Below are 20,936 nucleotides of genomic sequence, written 5' to 3' on the forward strand. Positions count from 1 at the left end.
TTCGACGCCGCTTCAAACTTCTCCAGCTTCACATCAAAAGCTGTCTTCTCTACGGCTCTATTCTCAGCTGAGCCAGATGCGTGAGCGGCAAGATTATCGGCAGCTACAGACACAGTTGATACCTTAATTTTGATTAAATAGTGTAACCAATGGATGGATTTTAGTGTGGGTATTGAGAGGGAGCAAAATTATAAAACGTTAATCTATTGCCTTTTTAAGTTTCGATGATATAGTGTTCTTTTTAATAAAAACGGAAATATATTTTCTTTTCACATTTATAGATGTTCCTTCAATGAGAGGAATACAAAAGTCAATTAAATCACCTTTCTATTGTTTGTAAAAAACATAAAAAGTATGTATTTCTAGAAATCATATCTCATGTGAACTGACAAAAGAAAAAGAACTATTCAAATCTCATTTTTGTAATAGATTTAATGTGTTTATTGCGACGCTATTAATAGTTGTAATAATTAAAAGCCAATCTATTATTCACACATATGTATTTTATTTTCACTTAATACTAATCAAATAGTGCAACCAATGGTTGAATTTTAATGTGGATATTGCAGAGCGAATAATGAGAAAAATCATTAAAAGATAATTTATTACTCTCTCTGTTTTGATATGTAAGTAGTTTTAGTAAAAAATGTTTGTTTCATAATGTAAAATATTTACATAATCCAAAACACGTTTTACATTTATTACATGTTTTGTGACCAATCAAATAATTCATGCTTTTTTATTATTGGTTGAATTTATGTATTAAATACTAATTTTTCAAAAGTAAAATTTTTCTTAATATTTATAATTCTAGCTAAAACTACTTAAAAATAAAAACTAGAACATATAGTGTCGCTTTTAATCAAAACTAGAATATAGTATTCTGAAAGTGTCGTTGCATAGATGGTTGGACTTTAATGTGTTTATTAGAGCGCTAACAGTATAGAAAATCATTGAGCGATAAACTATCACTCACACATGTATTTAATTTCTTCTAATTTCGACAATATAGTGACGTCTTTAGTCAATGATGGAGTATTATTTTGAAAAATGATGTTGCAGAGACGGTTGAATTTTAATGTTTTTATAGCGGCACTAACAATAACTAAAATTATGAAATGACAATCTATTATTCGAATATATATACACATATATATATATATATTATTTTTATATTTTAATTTTGATCATATAGTATGTCACCATTAGTCAAAATAAAAACAGTATTTTTTAAAAATCATGCTGCAAAGAGATTTAGATTTTAATATATTTAGTGCGGCGCTAACAATAAGTAAAATCATTAAATGACAATCTATCATCATGCATATATCGGGTTGCTGGTAATCAGATTAAGAAATACTCTCTCCATTTTTTAATATAAATTATTTTAGAGAAACTTTTTTGTTCTAAATTATATATTGTTTTCGGTTTTCTATTTAACATTTATTAATAACTAATGTTATTTGATTAATGATAACATATCTTCTATATTTCTATTGGTTGAATTGTGGTTAAGTAAATAATTAATGATGTTTTTGTTTAAAAAATATAAAAAATTAATGGTTTTCTAAATTTACGTGCATAGCTGTAAAACGACTTATTTTAAAAACGGAGAGAGTATTATTACTCTCGGATTTCACTCATTTTTTGTTAATCTTAATGTGTTTATTGATGCATCAATAATAGGTAATGTCAATAAACAACAATTTCTAAGTGAAATATGTATAAATTTTATTTCAAATTATACAATGCCACCACCTTATAATTTTTAAAAGATATTCTTGCTTAATTTCATATTTCATTCATTTTTAATTAAATTAATTTTTTTTATCACGGGGGGTAACATTAGATAAAATCACTAAAAATATTTTATCACTCACATAAGTATTATACATTCATTTAATTCAAAAATAACAAATTAATTTTCACTCACTCTTTAAGTGATCTTAATATATTTATTGACAATAAGCAAAACCATTACAACAAACTTATTACTCTCAAATCATCCAGAGATGTCACTAGTAAACTATTAAGCAAAAGATTAGTACTTATTCATATAATTTGAAGAAAAATATTCGAATTATACAGTACACAATAAGGAAATGTTATTGACCGAAGTAGATAGAAATGACGTTTTTTTTTTTTGATCAAAAGATAGAAATGACGTTTAAAAGTGAGTTTCCTAAGGAAATGGGTGGATGCAGAGATAATAACAAGTCCACAAAGTACTGAACTTTGACCATGTAGCTTAAAGATGGGAGAAGACAGATTCGAGGATTATGTGGTCGTTAAAAGTAGAAAGAGAATGGTATAATATGAGGGCTTAAAGAGGCCTAATGAGTAGTTAAGAGGTTAATAGATAGAGAGGACAATGCTTAAATTGCAAGTAGTTCCGACACATAAAGTGTGTACTTTCTACCAACATCCTCCAATTAGAGTCTCTAGAATCAATCTCTGTGTTAGTTAGGTGTTTCTCAGCTTTGGATACTTTTGATGAATAGGTTGTTGGTAGAATCCAAGTTATATATATCGCTTTCCAGTCCTCCCTCTGATCTGATGAAAACCCCAATACAGTTCCTCCTTACATCAATGAGCCCTCCTGATTCTTGCTAATAAATTAAAGATTCTGTCATCGATTTTTAGACTCCTCCTTAAGCTCTTCAGACTCTCCATATAGTTCCTCGGCGACAGTCCTGACCAAGACACAACAGACACAGCTGAGCTACCTACAACTTCCGCATCAAAGGTCTCAACCTCTCTCTCTCTCTCTCTTTCCGTTTCACTCAGAGCTTAATGAAACATGTCAAATACTGATTTGGTTTCGAACTGAACCATTGTCTTGTGTATGCAAATACACATTGATGTTTCACTGAATAGAGTGGGGCTTTATTTGTTAACAATGCTGAGGCTAACACCATCGGGAGAGATGGAACAAGTGGAAACTACAGCAGCTCAGTTGTGGACATGTCTGAATGCATGCAAGAGGCCATGCTCCCTTCCAATTTGGAAACCAGGGTTCTTAATGAACATTCATCTACTACGCAATGCTTAAGCTTTAAGCCTTTTTTACATGCAGTGGTGTGGGGGAACGTACGTTAGAAAAAGAAGTCCCGCTTCTATGTTTTGCCTACTTCATCACTCCCTTCTCTCTTGATTCTTTTCTAGAAATGGGAAGGTTCATCCCCTTACTTTCATTCACAACATATCAGGCTTCCATGTGCAAGCTGATTGAGTAAGGGGATGGCAATATACTATCAAATGTATTTCTTACTCTTTGTGCTATTTGGACATGTGTTATCTTTCAAATGTAGGCATCTCTTGCTAGTTTACCCATCTGTAGCATTGTTGGTTTGTTCTGTCCGGTAAGATCAACTTTATCCCAAAGTGATATTTTTTTTTATCAAATATATAAATGTGCATATGATGATGATGATGATGATTGTAACAAAGATTCTAAGCAGTTTTTGTTTTTTCTGCAGAAAATACAAGCTTTTAACTGTTGATGTTTAATAAAATAGTAATAGTGACTTCTTCTACCTCTTTGGAGTGTCTAAGTTAGAAGACTAGTCTAGTTTTTAACTCATGTAGGGTCAGAGAGATTTGGAAAGGGGCTTAGAAGTGGAAGAAGAACACTGGATGATCTTCCTGACGTCGCTTCGTATGGAGAGGAAAGCAGAGAGTGAAGCGAGAAAGAGCGTTGGGAAGACACGAGCAGAGGAGTTGAAAAGGAGAATGTCTCTGAGAAGACCCCAATAGATCAAGAGCGTGCCAATGAAGGTTAGTCTTCTGGGTTTGAAGATGCTGAGTAAAGCACCTAGCAGACATAAACAGCACCCAGCAAACACCTGCGCAAGAACAAGAAGCAGATTAGTTGGAATATGAACTAAATGAGATTGTGTTGGATGGAGACAGAAAGGTCTAAAGCAAACCTCTAGATGGCGGATATCATCATCATCGGAGGAGGAGGGTGTATTGAGGTGGTCGAAATGGTAAAAGTGGAACAAGTTGTGGTAGCTTGGGAGTGGAGAGCCACGGAGAAGGGACTTGGCAATGGCACCAGGATAAAGGAGTGTCTTGACAAGTGGTGAAGGAACGAGTTCGCTTTCAACCAACTGAGAGGATATAACCTCCAGTGGTGATTCGCAGGTCTTGTTCCTGCACGCTACTCTGCAAATCCGACCAACACAGATAGAGAGAAAAGATAGTCGCTCAGAAACACAAAGCTCAAATTCAAAATTAGAAAAATGAAACCAAAAAAATAAAAAAACTCAGTGCATTGTAACAAGGTCTTGCTTGCTCTAATCTAATCCAATCCAATATATACACGAATCTAAAAATCTAATTCTTTCTACCTCGATTTCACCAAGCAAGAACATATTCTCGTTAAATGAAAGAGAAAAAGAGAGAGGAATGGTGGTGAGGAAATGTGTGTTACCGGAAGAGAGGAATCTGGAAGACGATGATGAATGCAAACAGAGATGAAGCGACGACGGAGATTGTCGATGCCCATTTCTTCGAAACCGCCATCCTTCGTTTTTTCCCACCCGATAGAATTTTGATATTATATTTTATAGGATTCTTTCTTTGTAGCAGAGGGAAAACTCAGATAAATGATTTAAGAGACTAAATGCGAAATGTTTTTTTTTTTTTTTTTTTTGGACAAAAATGCGAAATGTTTTTATTTATGTTACCCCCACGTTTTTCTTGGTCAACTGAAAAGCAAGTTTTCTCTCGTCTTTTCTTATAAAATAATAGTACAATGTTTTTGTATTTGCATTTTGTAAATAATGAATGCATTTGCTGCTTCAAAACCCTTATGGTTAATCCTCCAAGAGAGGTTTAGTCACTGGTGATTTTTTGTCGTATTTTTTTCAGTTTCACGGTTTACTCATAAGCAAGTTAAACGAAAACGACAGAGACTATTAAAAACCTCCAAGGCTTTGATTGCTCATTGATTAAAAAGTTGTTTGTGCTAACCCAAAGCAAATGCCTTGTTCCTTATAATGCATCACTCAAGTTACTTTGAAAGAGAAAATAGATTTTACATTGAGTTTTTTTGGGTATGAGGTTTCATTGTTCCTGTCTTACAATTATACAAATAAGAAAAAGACTATGTAAGCTTACACTCTTTTTGTTCACAAACCAATACCGTGTGATTAATCTGTGACACCACCCAAGCTTCTATTAAGATCAATCAACCTGTCAGCTCCTCCATTTGCCCCTGTTTTCCCAAACCATTCACAGTTCAGTTTTCTCCAAGAAACAGCTTCTCTACATTAACAAAACTCCAAAAGGACTCTTTATATTATAACTTGACATACAAAACTCCATTTAATCAACGACCAAAGAAACCAGTAGAATGGTTTGCCAATATCTACTAAACTCAAGGGAAATGCGACGAGGGTCATTTCTTCCTAAATCACAAAATGTACACTTACACTCACATTTATCTATTTAAATCAGTCTAAACCCTACGCTTCCCTATTTGCATTTCTATCCAGTTTTTTCTAAAACAAATCCTTTAGTTACCATTCCGCCAGCTATGATTTATCTTTAGCAGTAGTCATAGTCAACGTTTTGGCGAATTTCGATTGCTTACAGTATTTTAACCTTCTTGTCATTACACAAGGCGGAAAGAGAGGGAACAATAAAGCAAAAAGAAACTGACCCGAGCAATGTAGGGTTCTGCATCAGTTCGTTTGAGGAAATGCATAGAGTGACGTGCGAAATTTGTTGTCTTGTCACTCATCACAATTCCATCGTCGATATCTCCCACAACTCTGACCTTAATGTACGGATCCTTTGGAGGCACCATATCCTTCAAGCCAACAGCAAATACAACAGAATAATTGATTACTCTCGTGTTGTAGTAGTACAGCACAGCCCACCAAGTAAACAAAAAATTTCAAAATTCTTTGAGGGTGGAAAGAGTGCTTGCTTACGACATTCAAATCGATTCCTGCTTTCCCCATGTAGGATTTGATAGCAGCGGAATGGTTCTTGAAGTACTCCTTCTCGAGTGTGGTGAGCTTCTCTTGGATCTCAGGTGGGAGTTCAAGTCCTACTCTCCACCCCAAATCACGCACAATGTCGGCTCTATTGTGCCTGAACACAGCGGCACCAATATCATTCGTTACAAACTGTGAGGAGAGTCTCTGGAACTTGTCAAGTGAAATATGACTTACACATAGGCCATGAGGCAGCGCTTGTTGCGGATCAAAGAGAGGTGATGAACGAGTGCTCCATAGTAGTCAGCGTTTCTATTGTTCTGAACATCCAACCCTTCTTGTTCCATTTTCCTGGTAAGTGGGAAACATGTACAACCTCAAGACTTTGTTGGGCATCGATTTTTTGTACAAAGAGAGGGAGATACCTCATGAGAGACTGGATGAGACGTTGATTCTGCCTGCTTTCTTCGATTGTCTCATCAAAGAGCTTGCTCTGACAGAATGACCAAATAATAATAATAAGTAGTGACTTTTACCATTCATTGCATCCTATAGCTTCCACATTTCACAAGATGGCTGAGTGAGCATAGAAAATGGGGGAGGGCTTACATTGAAAGGTTTGAGCTGACCCTTCTCTCCACTCGCAAAATCCTTAACCAGCTGATACCCTTTTCTCCCGTACATGTTGAATTCGTCTTTGTGTTTTAATTTCTGAGGGCAAACATCTATTCAGGCAATTCATCAAACATCTGGCGTGCTTTCAAACAAAACCCAACAAAAAGAAAAAAACGAAAACCCCAGAGCTATAAAATAATTTATATTTATGTATATGTTTTATATGTGCGAATCGAATCTAGCCGGTTGAAATGGTTCCGTCATATCGCCGATTTAAACGGATAAACGAAAAAAAAAAAAGAGGATTTAAAAGCATTATGGATCAAAGACATACCCACTATATCATTCGGGTGAATCTGCAACGGAACAGCTCTCGCGGCGGCGGTCGGTCAATTCCAGAATTAACAAAATATAATCTAATCAATTACTATAATTCTCTTCTTTTATTTTAAAAGGGTTGTGGGAATTTTTGGCGGGGTGGTTCAAAAGGTTTTGAGATTTAGCGCCACTTTTTTCTATTTGCGTGTGTATATGTATGTATGGGTGTGTGTGTGTTGGATTTTTAAAGCGATTTGTAACTTCTCTTCTGAAGATAAGGCGTGACTGATGCTGTGGTTAGAGCAACCGCAACGGCGGTTTATACTCAGTCCCTAGGTGTTAATCCTTAACTATTAACAATATAATAACATTATTTATCTTAGATAAGCTAAGGATGAGTCCTAAGCTAAGGATTAAAATTGGTTAGTCCTTGTTGACGTGGCAGGGGAATTGGTTCCGTCTCTTCACGGGTTTCGCGACGCTATCGAAGGTAAGTTACCAAAAAATTATATGAATGTGTATTAAATTAAAAGAGTTATTATATAGTTGGAAGTCACACCTTTAATTCTATTTATACAATTGACGGTTCAATTCTAATATTAGAATCTAATAATTGTAAAATTAAAATCTAATAATTGTAAAATAAAAATATAATACTTGTGCAATGAACAAATCAAAAAAGTCATAAAAAAATTTCATTTCATTTTCATTTCAGGTGATGAAACTAATAATTGTTGTATTTCATATTTAATCATGTAATAAATAAATATTTCAATTTAATAAATAAATATTTCAATTTAACATGTTTTAATTTATTTTAAAAATGTTTATAATATTTTCAAATTTATTATTCTTTTATTCTTAAGGATTCCTAATGGATAACACCATTGGACATACTAATTTGATTAGAGTCCTTAACTATTTAAAAAAAAAAAAATAATACTATAATATACCTAAGGATTCCAATGGTGAGTACACCATTGGAGATGCTCTTACCACTTGTGAGTCGATCTCTCTAACAATACTCGTAGGCTGACATATTTCACACGCAAATAATAATATTTTTCTCCAAATCAATAGAAAATGACACAATCAAGAGACTAGGAACATGATTAATGGAAAAAATCTTAATTAGATTCTTGATAAATATTTAACTAATAAATTTAAGTTAAGAACTCTTGTTAAGAAAATATTAGTTTGAGTGTTCCAATGGTATAACTAAATTAAGAGTTTTTTTAATTATAAAACATTATTTTATAATAAATAAAATTTATTTATTTTATAAAACATAGTTTTCGTTCAAAAAAAAAAATAAAACATAGTTAAAATAACATTTTAAATATCTAATCTATTAAAATAGAGTCCTATTTGAAATTCCTGTGGCATGTTTTTTTTGGACCTATTGAAAATGTTGTGACTAAATATAAAATCACTTCATATACCATTATACTTATTAAATAAACAATTAATTTATTCTAGCTTAATAATCGGTTATGTCAAATGACTCAACAGATTTAAATGTTCTTTATCGGATCTAACCTGTTATATTTTCTCAATTATTTGTTCTAACCTATTATATTTTCTCTAGGTGTCACATGAATCTAAAAACTCATTTTTTACACGTACATATTCCAAACGTTTAGCAACATAATTTACATTAACATTATACGGTTATGTCAATATGTTACTAAATATGACTACATAGTTATGCATGTGCTTATAATTAACTTAATCTTTTCATGTCTAAATAGTAGATTGTAAGTCGACTAAACAGATGACATTCTTTTTTGACTTTTATATGAGTCGTACCATAATTTTTGAAACTCATATTTATGCAGTGTTTGATGTCAAACCATTTTCTATACCGTAAACCCTGATTCTTATACTAAAAATCATAAATTAATCTATTTTATGGTATTTTATAAATTAGATTTGACCAAGAATTGTGTTAGATCCATAACAACTTTTGTAAATCAATGAACCTCTTTATGGTACATTATAAATCAAATATATAATGTATTTTGATCCCTAACAACTTTTACACAATTTCACCAACTTATGGTATCTGATATTCATTTTCAAACATCTTTGAATTGATAACTAGATACAATATCTTTAGGTATGATTTCACATGAATTAAGTTATGATATTAATAACATATAATTAATTATAAACTTTACCAATTTTAAAAATCAATAAATATCAAAATATATCAGCCGAGATTAAAGGCAAGAAAATAGACCCGAGAAGTGGTTCCACAATTAAATTTGAGCAATGTTCGGTATATCCGACGCTATTTGCTTTCTCAAAATTGGTAACAACTAGATTTTTTAAATATTTAATATACTGCCGTGGAAAAAAGAAACTATTTTTATAGATAGTGTTCATCGACACTACTTTTGCAAAATCGTACCCATAAAATATCTTCTATGGCCTAAAAAGAAATCTTCTATCATAAACCTTTACTTTTTAAAAGAATAACATTTTTAAAAAGAGATGACGTGTGCAAGTCAAAATAATTAAAAATAAGCAAAAATATAATTTATTATATATTATCGATAAAAAATAAATAAATAGTAAATTATGTTCATAAATTAACAACTGTGTCAGTTTGCGGGTTAATGATGGGTTTCGAGTATTTTTACCAGATTTTATCAGTTTTTAGCTAATGAAGTTTTCAAAAAAATTTAAATAGATTTCTACATGTCACTAGATTTAGTGATTTACTGGTTCGATTGCAGATCCGGCTTAAATACAAAAACACTATATTTAAACTATTTGGTATAATATAAAGTCTTGCAAAACTAAAAAACTTATATTTAATATATTTAGGAAAAAAATTAAAATTAAAATATTTACATCTCACTATTTTACGAAACATCACGATAGTAAAGTTTCAAATTATGTTCTATCTAATCAAAACAAATAAGTTTATATATTTTTTATAGAAATTATCAACAAAAAATATATCCGCGCTTTGTAAGCGCGGATCAAAAACCTAGTCTTATATATTAAAACAGAATTCACAACCTTGATTCATGTGTGATTTTAAAAAAATGGACTTAGTGGACCATCACTAGAAATCAGTTATCATTTATTCATTTATTACTACTAATATGGCTTATTATATCATTCTCTAAATTTCTGTTTACACGCCTACAATTTCGGTTTGGTTTACAAACCAATATTTGCTTCCTTAATTATTGTAATTGTAAATCATTATCAAACCAATGCATCAACGTTTTTGCTCAACCGTAAATATAAATCATTAACAAACAGTCCTTAGACTAAAACATTAACGTATAGTTCTAGAATTGTAAATGTGAGTTGTTTGTTATTTAAAAAATGAATTAGAACCTCTGTTATATTTACTTACACGTTATATAATATATGATCAAGTGATGATCCACCTCTTACACATCCCCTTGAAGCATCTCACTTGTAAAGAAACATTAAACCGGCGGTTTTAATTTTCAACTTCTTACACATTATATACATAGATGATCACATATTCATCGCACAGATGCGGTAAATAATACAAAATACTTATTATACTAAATATTTATATAAAAATAAATGAAAACAAAAACCTTGCGTGGGTCGAGATGTAGATCTTTCTCTGATTATGGTCGTTTCACACTGATCCCGTAAATAAAACAAATAATTATATGAGTAATATTTTTGAATATGACAATAAAACATTATTTTACTAATCTATATATATATATAATTACGATTTTAATAATGAAATAATAATCCAAAAATATATATATAGAAGAAGATACAAATGCATGTGAAATTTTAAAACAATTTATTCGATAAAAAATATACTATATAATTATCATGTTTTAAAAATTGATAGACATATATATATATATATTATAATATATACCTATTTAGAATCAAAAACAAAATGTTTATATAAAAAAACGAAAACAAAAACCCGCGCGGTTGCGCGGATCGAGATCTAGTAGATTTTAAAATAAAACGTAAAAACATAGATTAGTAAAATAAACGATAATCATTTCAAAGAAGCATCCAAGCTCAGTTGTTATTTTAACTACGTTTAAAATTTACGCCATATATATTCAACCAAATCAAATTTCAGTTGATACACTTGTCTATCACGAGTTTTAGTTCGAACACCCATTATATTGGCGGGATTTGTAGGGATATATGTAGAATAAGTAAGATCCACATGTGAACTTCCGTTACGTTCTCCTTGTTGGAAATCTGAAACATCAAATTGAGTCTATCCATCTCGTTCGTCTTCTACTATCATATTATGGAATATGACACATGTCTTCACAATCTTTCCAATTTTGATTTTATTCCAAAAAAGCATTGGATTTTTAACTATGACAAATCAAGCTTGCAAGACTTCAAAAGCACTCTCCACATCTTTTCGTTCCTTGTGGAATTGGAATAGATTGGATAAAAGTTGCTCATTTCAGATAAATATCATCAGTGAAATAGTAAGCTAAATGATGCTCTCTTCCATTGACAGAGAAATTCACCTGAGGAGCTTGACCTTTTATGATGTCATAAGAAATAAGTGAGCGATCAAGAACATTGATATCATTTAAAGTACATAGAAGTCCAAATAACACATGACATATCGAGAATCATATGAAGCTACTGCCTCTAAAACGATTGTGGATTTTCTCGAACTACGTGAATATACCTCTTTCCAAATGGTGGGACAACTCTTCCACACCCAATGCATACAATATGCTTCCTACCATCCCGGAAATCCACTATGCTTTGCCATATCAAGTAGACGTTGAAGATCATACGGTGTTGGTATTCTTAGGTACTCATCGCCGAACAAATATGTTATTCCTTCCACAAAATTTTCCAAACATGACCGAGTAGTAGTTGCACCGAGTTGAAGGTATTCGTCAACTGTATCAGCCGCAATACCATATGCCAAGACATGAATAGCTGTTGTACACTTTTGAAATGTAGAGAGACCAAACCTTCCATGAACATCTTTCTTTTGTTGAAAGAATTGAACTTCATTGGAGATTCGATCAATAATATGCATGAACAATGACTTGTTCATTCTAAATTGTCGTCGAAATAAATTTGCAGGGTATGTTAGAGTTTCACTAAAATAATAATTCCATAAACGTATATAGCCTTCTTCACAATATTTTCCGATAAAAACTCATTTTTTTCTTCGCCTTCCTTTCATCTTCTTGATCACCATAATTAATGAACAGATTCTCGAACGCTTGATCAAAATATTGATCAAAATACTGATCAAAATTTTCATCAATTGATCCCTCAAAACTGTTATGGAAAGAAGATACCATATATGTGTGAAAATTGTTTTAGATTTTGATGAAAGAAATGAATATAAGGAAAAACATGAGAAGGAGAATGAAAAACATAGAAAGGAGAAGATATAATATTTATAAAATTTGTGTTATCTAATTTATGGAAAGACAAACAGTATGTGATACAACACTACAACTTTAAGAATATAAAGTTTACAAACTTTACAAACGTGACTGATGACACACATGATGTATGACCTGACCACAAGAGTACAAAATAAAATTCCAAACCTGCTTTACTTTTTCATTCTTTCAAGACCTTTAAATACAATAACTCCATGACATAACCAAAACAAGAAACACAGACTTAAAATACAGCAAACAATAAATTTAAGCTGAAATACAACAAACAACAAACAAACACATATATTAAGCAACACGAACCCGACACCTAAAACAAAGAAACTTAAACAGATGACTCATCTTCTTCTTAGACTTAAACTTAAGTAATTAGAGAACAAGTCATTAATGAGCTTTTTCTTTAGGCTTCTTCATATTCAGATAGCGGTTCTTTTTTTTTTTGCAATTAGCATATCAAGTAGACCCATCTTCGACAACATTTTTTTCATATCCAAATCATGCTGTTTAATGGACTACATACTCTGAAACACAGACAACGCCTTCCCCTCTACCATCATCTTCTTGCCACGTCCTTTTGCTGCCTTAGCACCAGGAGACGATTGGTTCCTTGATCAGCTTCAGCAGTCTTAGTTTCATTTACGTGAGAGTTTGATGATTGTGCACCGTCCTCACAGTTCCTCCTTTTAGAGCTTCCATCGGTTTTAGAACTAGAAAAGTCACACTATTTCTTGTCATTGTGCAGCTCATTCAAAGCATGTTCAAAGTTAAAGTTTTTATTATGGTTGTTGAGAAATATTCCATGAGCTAGTTGGAGAACATCATTCTTATTTTGACCTCTACTTTTCTCTCTAGTTGCAGCTTCATACGATCCACAAAACTTGCAGACAAGGTCATTGATCTTGTGCCAATGCTGCTTACAGCGACTTGGCTCTTTGTGTTCAGAACATGCAACCTTCGGACTTTCCATAAAGTAGACAGCAATTCTTTTCTAGAAAGCAACAAATTTTTGCTCATTCCCTACAACATGATATTTGCTCGTGTTTAACCACTAGCTGATGAGCAATACATCATTTGTTGGCGTGCATTTCCTTCGTTCTCTACGCTCTGCACGAGTGTCTTCACCAAAGTTTGATCTTCAATACCTTAAGTGCCAAATATATGAACATGTGAGGAAGATAGTTCGACACTATCTTGTACTAAACCAAATATATTATCTTATTGACTATTAAGAAGTTCAACAAAATTTGACGTGTGCCTATATGGATTAGAATCCATCTGAATATGTCAAAGAAGAGAGAAAGAGAAGAACAATGTTTATCACGGGATAAAAAAGAGAGGAATGAATGTGTTTAATAGATGGAAGAGAAGAACAATGTTGAAAAGACGAGAAAAAGGGAATGTGTTTAATAGATGGAAGAGAAGATGAACCAACCAAATCGACTTGACATATATCTAACACATTCATCACAACCAACCAAATCAACTTGACAAATATGTAACACATTCATCACACTACACCATCGATTTATATCTAACCATAACATTTATGTATTACCTAACACAACCATAATCTAACACTAACCAAAATATTTATTACCGACGATTCAATTCAGACCAGGATCAAAATCAATTCATTTCAGACAAGAATCAAAATCAACATCAATTTGAACATAATCAAAAGCACTAAGAAATATAAACAATGTTTTTTTAAACTTTAATCAATTGAATAGATCGAAGAGAAATGTTTTATCTGTATTGCAATTGTAGTCCTTTTTTTTTACGAACATTTCTCATGTCTCATGATCCATCCATCTTAAGACACAAAGACATAAACAAATAAAAAAGAATCACATGATTTATATATTAAATTGAGAAGTACGAGACAAAAACCAACACAAGAGAATCGAGTTCTACAAACGAGATATGCTTCATACAAACGAGATGAAAATATCTATCAATTGAAAAGCAGATCTTCCTTAAACAAGAGCAAATCATCTCAAATTGATCAAAACTGTTCTTGATTCTCAAGAATCAAGATCATGACACCAAGCCACCCAACGAGAAGCTACTAAACCAATAAGAACATGAATTAATAGACATGATGATCAATGAATGGAAATTTATCCATTGAGTCAAACGTTAAAGGAAAGGATCAAAAGAGTGTGAAAGCTCTCCATCAACATATCGTTATCAGAAACACAAATTTCATAAAGAACCGAGAAGATCGATGTTGCTGGGGAAAATCAAACCTTGAGTTTGCAAAGAAGATCGATTGTCTCTGCAGAGAATTTATGATGTTTTTCAATGAAACTTACATCTGCAATTGAAGAACTCATAATTAATTGAGAAAACTTGCGACCTAAACAAGAAATAGTACAATCTAAGACATGCATAACTAAGGGATTCAAACATAAAAACAAAATAACGTAGTTTTACCTTTCGATTCGACTGAATAGCAGCAAACGATTTTCTTCGTCTAGGAGAGCCACCGACGATTTTCTTCGTCGAGTTAAACCTGATTTTTTTTCTCAAATTCTTTTAGCCAATATACTATCAATGCGTGTCTTATAAAAAGCGTATCATTTATCCCTTATTTAGATACGTTCAGGTCCGGCCCTGTGTTTAAAATTCATGAAGTATGGGCTTCGGGCACCAAATATTATGAGGGATTCTGGAGCGCCAATAACAGTAATATCTCGTTGGTGTAGTGGCTAGAGAGCTTACATCTCGCGTAAAGATGTTGGGTTCGATGCTAACAAAGGGCATGTTTATTGTAAAATTGCTTTAGGCTTGTGAGGCTCGTCTCAGAAGTAAATAGGGCCCTGAGCTAGAAAAAAAATTGGGACCTTTTTGAAGAGAAAAAAAAATTGGAACCCTTTCCCTAAAGAAAAAATATCATTTAAAAATATTTTGGATTCTAATTTGGGCTACATTTTCTCTTTTAAAAGTGTAATGAACCCTATGCAAATGCACTTCCAGCACATAGCACATGCACATGCCGGACCTGAGGCTTGTTATTATTTTGAACCGGCACTGGATACATTCTTTTAGTTAAAAACTATTTTTTTTAGTTCATAATTACACTAAAACACCTTCTTGAAAAACTGTGTTAATCATGGTCTAATGACACAGCAATATTCGGTGTTCAATCAAATCTTCAGTTACGGATAAGGTGCCTTGTAAAATAAAGAAATTAAAGCCACTTTGTTCGCATGCATAAAATTAAATCAATCTTTTGTCCACAACTGTTTCTAGATTTAAAAGGCGATTTGAAAGCTTTGGCAGTGTAGATCTGCGGTGTAGCTCTAATGTTGGTGATTACAAAGTAGACATGGCCACACAAAATATGTTACCCATATGAAAAAGCGGCACATGAGCGAGTGGTTACTGTCCACAATATGCAAAAATAACTGGCTGGTCCAACCCAAGCCATACAACAAGATATTGTCAAAAATAACAAAAATGCACACTCTTCAAAGTTTTTATTTTTAAAACCTCTTAACGATATATTATCAGCTTTACAATTTCTGTGATTAATGATTTTTAATCTCCAATAATCAGTCATCTGCCGGTATTTGTTGTTTCAACATAATCAAACACAGCGTCGATGGATTTCTGTAAGAAATAAAGAACAACTTAATCCATGTTTTACACCCAAAAAAAAAAAACTTAATCCATGTTATTTTACCAAAAAAGAAAAACTTAATCCATTTTGCTGAAATTATGCGATGACCAATTCAAATGAAATTTTGATTTGGCAGATAAATGGATAAAGCTTTACGTTAAAATAGATTTTAATTTTCTACACCTAACCACACAAAATCTACTCCCATAATTATCCGTTGCTTTGACCGAGTTTTATCTCCCGTTTAACTACGTAGCTAAGATAATATTTGGTCATTTTTTTTTTTTTTCCATCTGTATTTTATTAAACAGGCAAAAGCCATAAAAACCATACAAAGGCCCAATCCCTATAAGCCCAAAAACAAACGGGCCAAAGAAAACGAAAAACACAAGGCCTACAGCCCACCTACGCGAGACGAAAAGAAGACCACGTGTCATCACCTCAACAACAAGGGATACACGCGTCACACGAGAACACACCTCCACCGATCGCGGCCCGACCGCGAAGAAACTACCGGCGAGGACGAAAAACGACCACGAGGTTCGCCGGAACACACCGGAAACAGAACCACACCACCAGATACAACCGAGACCTTGACCAGATCCACCGAAACCACCTCCAACGACAGTATTGGAACTGGATTCAGTTTCTCAAATGAACGCGTCGGAGAGAATCAATCGACCGGAGTCGAGATCTCATCCAAGCTCAGGCCCCCCCCACCATGACGAAACCTTCACACACCTCGAGCACTCCCCGAGGAAACCAAACGACCAACCAATCTTGCGATACTTTAGCCGGCAATCACCACCGAAGACGAACAGAACGGCTCAAGAAAGAGCTCGTAACGCCATCAATGTTTCAACGCCGGATACAAACGCTGGATGGTTCCACCGAAGAAAGCGCGAACCACCAGAAGCACAGCCAGCTACACGCCATCGAGGAGACAGCCGTATACCGGAATCGATAAACACAACTCATGGAGGGAACCACCGCGACTCTCGATCTCAAAGTCTCAGAGAGAAAAGAGAGAGAGTCTACCATTCCCTATCCATCACACTCGTGTCTAAAAGATAGCCGACTAAAAGATATAAATGGTAGGAAGGGAGATAACTTATTTTAAATATTTGGGATAAGGGATATGAAGAAATGAATCAAGTCTGAAACACAGTGATCAACCACTTTTAGCAAACATCCAAAAAACCAGACAGAGAGAGAACCTCAGACAACAAAGAAAGACGGAGGAAAAGGAGGAACAGTTACCGCCATCCATGGCGGGTCTTCAGAGATCCAACATCTCCTTCCGCCGACAGGGCTCCTCTGGCATAGTCTGGGACGACCGTCTCATCGCCGAGCTTAACAAACAGGCCAACGAGCACAAAGGCGAAACTGACGAACAGGATGGTCAGGAGGACCAGACAGCCAGACCCACCTCCGGAGGCGGAGTCAAGCCGATAAGAACCGAAGGGGACATCGAGAGGAGTCGTTCAAACGGCGGAGGAGCTAACCGCCATCATAGAAACACCGGAAGAGTGTCTCCGGCGGTGGATCCTCCGTCGCCGAGACTGTCGGCGTTTGGATGTTGCTCTGCTTTCGGGAAGAAACCGGTTAAACAGAGGAAAAGGCCACCGAAACGCAGATCCAGGTAGGAAGTTAATTACCCAGAGGCAGAGGATCAAAAGCGAGTAACGTCAAGAAGACAGACACACAAAGAAAAGAACATAAATACATATTACATACTAGGAGTGTTAATGAATACCACTCATATCTTTTTCATCTTTGTTTGTGCTTCTTCTTCTGCTTCTTTTAATTTAAACTTGTTTTGGACTCAGCCGATGTTTATATCTCCTTGGTTTACTTCAGATTCCCCCTACCTTGGGAGGGCGTTTTACCTATTTTGGTTCTTGAGAAAAATCAAAATTACAAAATAAAACAAGCAATTAAGATCACCTCCGCCTTGCTGATGAAGCATGTAACAATCTCAACAAAAACTGCAGAATTCAGCTGTTAAGAGAATCTCATTTGTTAATGTGCGGGGAACTTCAGTAACAAAACAAGCATTTAAGATCTCTTGTAACAATACTCGCAATTGATCATGAAACATCAAACGATCACAGTCCCTCTGCTGGGAAGCTTTATGGTTCCTGACTTCGAAATTCGGGTCAAGCATGCCCTCCTTATTGTCTCTCAGATGACAAACGCTTCCTGGAACAGTCCGTTCAGTCTGGGATCACATCTGTATCATACATTTGAAGTCATGTTTTCATATTCATTATGTAATAATTAAACTCTGATCATCTCCCCAGCAACTGTAATAAATTCAGGAAACATTTTGTAACGGCCTCACAACACATGTAATATTGATTGGCTTTTGAGCTTTTTCTTTTTTGGTTGCGGGTCAGAACGGCCTTTTGAGCCCTGAACGTGCTAACTCTTGGGTTAGTGTAACCCTTTTGATGTTATAAGACACCTAACTATCATCAATGCAAATATAGACATTAAAAACAGGCCCATAAGAACAAGTCAACCTTAAAAAAGAGAAGGGTCATAGGACTAGGAGCAGCGAAAATGACAGTCAACTAGTCAAGAATGATGCCTTTCGGTGACTTATCTCCCCCACCTCCTAGTGTTCTAAAGCTTGTAGCCTTTGAATAATCTAATCAAGCTGTTAGGTCAGATTTTATTGTATGCCATTCCTTTTCTCCAAAGAGAACCTTAGATTTTATGCTTAATTTCCTATTTTAATATAGAAACATATTATAGAGTATATGATCTAGTTGGATTGGATTATATTACTAGAAAGGGAAGGCATAATTTGCATGATTTTCTTTTAACTAGTTGCTGATATATGTTTAGTTTTGTTACTGGCTTAGATTTAAGTGGATAAGTGATGAAAGGATATGATATGATTGTTACTTATCTAAACGTCAAACTAAACATTCGATCTCTTATTAAATTATTCCTTACAAAAATTCCAAGTTGTTTCCGTAGGGATTAAAAAGACTCAGGTGAAGGGATAACAAATAATCCTATAAATACACCCCCAAATCATCACTCACTCACCATATTATCCAAAACATCAGAGTACCCACACATAAACAAACATAAAGGACAGGAAGATGAATTCTGTACAACAACTTCCTGTGCAGTTACGTAATGTTACCAACTCCAAGAAGGTTATTACAGAGAAGAGAAGGTCGGTGACAATTCCTTCAAACGGCAATAATCCAGAGAGCAGGCCAACGATTCATGATCACGACGTGGACAAATGCGCAGAAGCTTTCATCCAAAACTTCAGGAGACAGCTTCTTCTTCAGGGCGATGATTGATATATAACTTATGTACATATAAAAGGAGATCATGTCTCATGTGTGATTATTCCATAACATATCTAAACTTGACCTAGCTAGATCTGCATGCTTCCAATGTTTCAATTGTGCTATAAGTAACATCTCTTCATTTTCATAAATGTTACCAAGCAAACAACTATCAAGAGAGAGTTTGGTTTTCTCAACTAAATAGCAGAGAGAGAGAGAGGCTAGAGTGAAGCAAGTGGTCATTTTCCTGGCTAATGAATCACATCAATCTCAACAAAGAGTCTTATTACACGCAAATATTAACACACAAGGGAGAGAGACTAGAGGAAAGCAAATGATCATTTCCCCGGCTAAAAGAATCACATCAACCTCATAGTCTTATTTATTACACGCAAATATTAACATGCAAATGAAAGAGACAAATTAAAATGTTATACGCAAGTTATTAACAAATCATTGAGCTAGGGAGGGAGATGACAAGAGTCTAGGGGTGGATCTGAGGTGGCTGGACCAGTTGGTGGATGTTGACACGAGAGCATGAACGAGCCATCTCTCCTGCAAGAGGCACAACGGGGAGGCTGTCGCAGTTGCAAATCTCAATCATGAAGCCATCAGGATCGTGGAAGAAGAGCTGGTCGACTTGGATGCCACCTTCTTCCACCACTGCTCTCACATACTCTATTCCCATTTCCTTGAGCTTTTTCTCTACCGCCCCCATGCTCTCACACTGCATTCACCAACACACACAAATTAAGTTTCTTCCATCAAACTGAAATAAATCGGCTCTGGTTAACCCTTCTCTATTTGTGTGTCTTTTACTTTTATGTCAAGTAAACTAATATGGTGTCAGATTTCACCTATCCTCCTTCATAAATACAAACTGAATGTCTACAACATGAAGAAAACAAGGAAAAATGATATAAAAAAGACAAAAAGGGTGGGGTACCTGGAAAGAAATGTGATTATCCTTGGGATTGATCTCAGTTTTCTTGAGTAGTTTCTCAGGCTCTGTAGATTGCAGAAGATGAATCCCAACTCCGTGACCAAACAACCTACTCACACATACACAAAATATTCAAAAGAGAAAATTTGAAAGTAATTTTAAAAGAAATATTGAAAGTAATATAAAACATGTACCATGCGCCATCGAAATCAAAAGAGCCAGGTCTCCGGATCGGGAGGAAACCTAAAACGTGTTGGTAAAAGTTCATAGACTCCTCCACGGATCGACATAGAAGCGATATGTGGTTCAACGACTTGAGATGGAGAGGGTTTCCCGTATTTTCTTTCATTTTCTTTCCCGGACAAGCAAACAAAGAAACAAGAACGATCCAAAAGGCAAAACAGAACAGAAGAGTTTCTTTCTCTCGAAGATACGTATGAACAAAAACCACCGTTGGAAAATTTAAATCCGGAAAATATGGACTTTGCAGTTAATAGACGAAGGGGAGGAATGATCGATTATAACAAAGAGATTGATGTATATTGTACACGTGTGTGTATGTAATATGTGTCGTGATCGAGTAACCCACGCAACTTCTCTATCATTATCCTTCCTCGACCATATCATCATCGTCATGTGTTTTAACTTACCACTGAGATTCATAGTACTATAACGCATCCATATGATGTCATTCAACTTTGGACCCACAACTCCTCAAATTACTCTTATCAACAAACACGTATCAAGTTT

General features: G+C 34.4%; 4 protein-coding genes across 6 annotated transcripts; 1 reads left to right on the forward strand and 3 right to left on the reverse strand.

Moving 5' to 3' along the window:
* Positions 1-3,378: 3,378 nt before the first annotated feature.
* Positions 3,379-4,777, reverse strand: LOC125586249. The gene is made up of 3 exons (XM_048756137.1): positions 4,436-4,777; positions 3,930-4,167; positions 3,379-3,845 (listed from the first exon to the last, which is right to left on the reverse strand). Exons 1-3 carry the CDS (start codon positions 4,525-4,527, stop codon positions 3,591-3,593), a joined length of 585 nt encoding a protein of 194 aa, XP_048612094.1. The 5' UTR covers positions 4,528-4,777; the 3' UTR covers positions 3,379-3,590.
* Positions 4,778-5,001: 224 nt separating this feature from the next.
* On the reverse strand, positions 5,002-7,176 carry LOC125575308 (probable DNA replication complex GINS protein PSF1). Of its 3 annotated transcripts, none has more exons than XM_048756125.1 (7): positions 6,898-7,176; positions 6,558-6,659; positions 6,374-6,441; positions 6,186-6,299; positions 5,943-6,105; positions 5,669-5,818; positions 5,002-5,221 (listed from the first exon to the last, which is right to left on the reverse strand). In XM_048756125.1, exons 2-7 carry the CDS (start codon positions 6,630-6,632, stop codon positions 5,195-5,197), a joined length of 597 nt encoding a protein of 198 aa, XP_048612082.1. In that variant the 5' UTR covers positions 6,633-6,659; positions 6,898-7,176; the 3' UTR covers positions 5,002-5,194. The 3 variants fall into 3 exon arrangements, with proteins under 3 accessions (XP_048612082.1, XP_048612081.1, XP_048612085.1); XM_048756124.1 differs by having other exon boundaries at positions 6,558-6,673; positions 6,898-7,175; XM_048756128.1 differs by lacking the exon at positions 6,898-7,176 and having other exon boundaries at positions 6,558-6,864.
* Positions 7,177-16,984: 9,808 nt separating this feature from the next.
* LOC125586254 (MAPK kinase substrate protein At1g80180-like) lies at positions 16,985-17,821 on the forward strand. The gene has a single exon (XM_048756145.1). The coding sequence runs from the start codon at positions 17,198-17,200 to the stop codon at positions 17,573-17,575; it is 378 nt and encodes a 125-aa protein (XP_048612102.1). The 5' UTR covers positions 16,985-17,197; the 3' UTR covers positions 17,576-17,821.
* A 1,649-nt stretch (positions 17,822-19,470) lies between these two features.
* LOC106390505 (glyoxylase I 4) lies at positions 19,471-20,715 on the reverse strand. The gene is made up of 3 exons (XM_013830992.3): positions 20,381-20,715; positions 20,190-20,295; positions 19,471-19,970 (listed from the first exon to the last, which is right to left on the reverse strand). The coding sequence occupies exons 1-3, from the start codon at positions 20,533-20,535 to the stop codon at positions 19,728-19,730; spliced, it is 504 nt and encodes a 167-aa protein (XP_013686446.2). The 5' UTR covers positions 20,536-20,715; the 3' UTR covers positions 19,471-19,727.
* Positions 20,716-20,936: the final 221 nt, after the last annotated feature.

The sequence above is a fragment of the Brassica napus genome, chromosome A2 (assembly GCF_020379485.1).
Source record: "Brassica napus cultivar Da-Ae chromosome A2, Da-Ae, whole genome shotgun sequence".
NCBI lineage: Eukaryota > Viridiplantae > Streptophyta > Magnoliopsida > Brassicales > Brassicaceae > Brassica > Brassica napus.

What these genes read in the sequence shown, in the direction of transcription:
- LOC125586249 (XM_048756137.1), bottom strand. Translation starts at nt 4,527, where the DNA reads ATGGCGGTTTCGAAGAAATGGGCATCGACAATCTCCGTCGTCGCTTCA. An exon ending in TTCCAGATTCCTCTCTTCCG is followed by an intron (nt 4,168 to 4,435) that starts GTAACACACATT and finishes TCGGATTTGCAG; the next exon opens with AGTAGCGTGCAGGAACAAGA. An exon ending in ATGATATCCGCCATCTAGAG is followed by an intron (nt 3,846 to 3,929) that starts GTTTGCTTTAGA and finishes GTTCTTGCGCAG; the next exon opens with GTGTTTGCTGGGTGCTGTTT.
- LOC125575308 (XM_048756125.1), bottom strand. Translation starts at nt 6,632, where the DNA reads ATGTACGGGAGAAAAGGGTATCAGCTGGTTAAGGATTTTGCGAGTGGA. An exon ending in CGCTGCCTCATGGCCTATGT is followed by an intron (nt 6,106 to 6,185) that starts GTAAGTCATATT and finishes CGCTGTGTTCAG; the next exon opens with GCACAATAGAGCCGACATTG. An exon ending in CAGGAATCGATTTGAATGTC is followed by an intron (nt 5,819 to 5,942) that starts GTAAGCAAGCAC and finishes GTTGGCTTGAAG; the next exon opens with GATATGGTGCCTCCAAAGGA.
- LOC125586254 (XM_048756145.1), top strand. Translation starts at nt 17,198, where the DNA reads ATGGCGGGTCTTCAGAGATCCAACATCTCCTTCCGCCGACAGGGCTCC.
- LOC106390505 (XM_013830992.3), bottom strand. Translation starts at nt 20,535, where the DNA reads ATGAAAGAAAATACGGGAAACCCTCTCCATCTCAAGTCGTTGAACCAC. An exon ending in TTTGATTTCGATGGCGCATG is followed by an intron (nt 20,296 to 20,380) that starts GTACATGTTTTA and finishes ATGTGTGAGTAG; the next exon opens with GTTGTTTGGTCACGGAGTTG. An exon ending in ATAATCACATTTCTTTCCAG is followed by an intron (nt 19,971 to 20,189) that starts GTACCCCACCCT and finishes TGGTGAATGCAG; the next exon opens with TGTGAGAGCATGGGGGCGGT.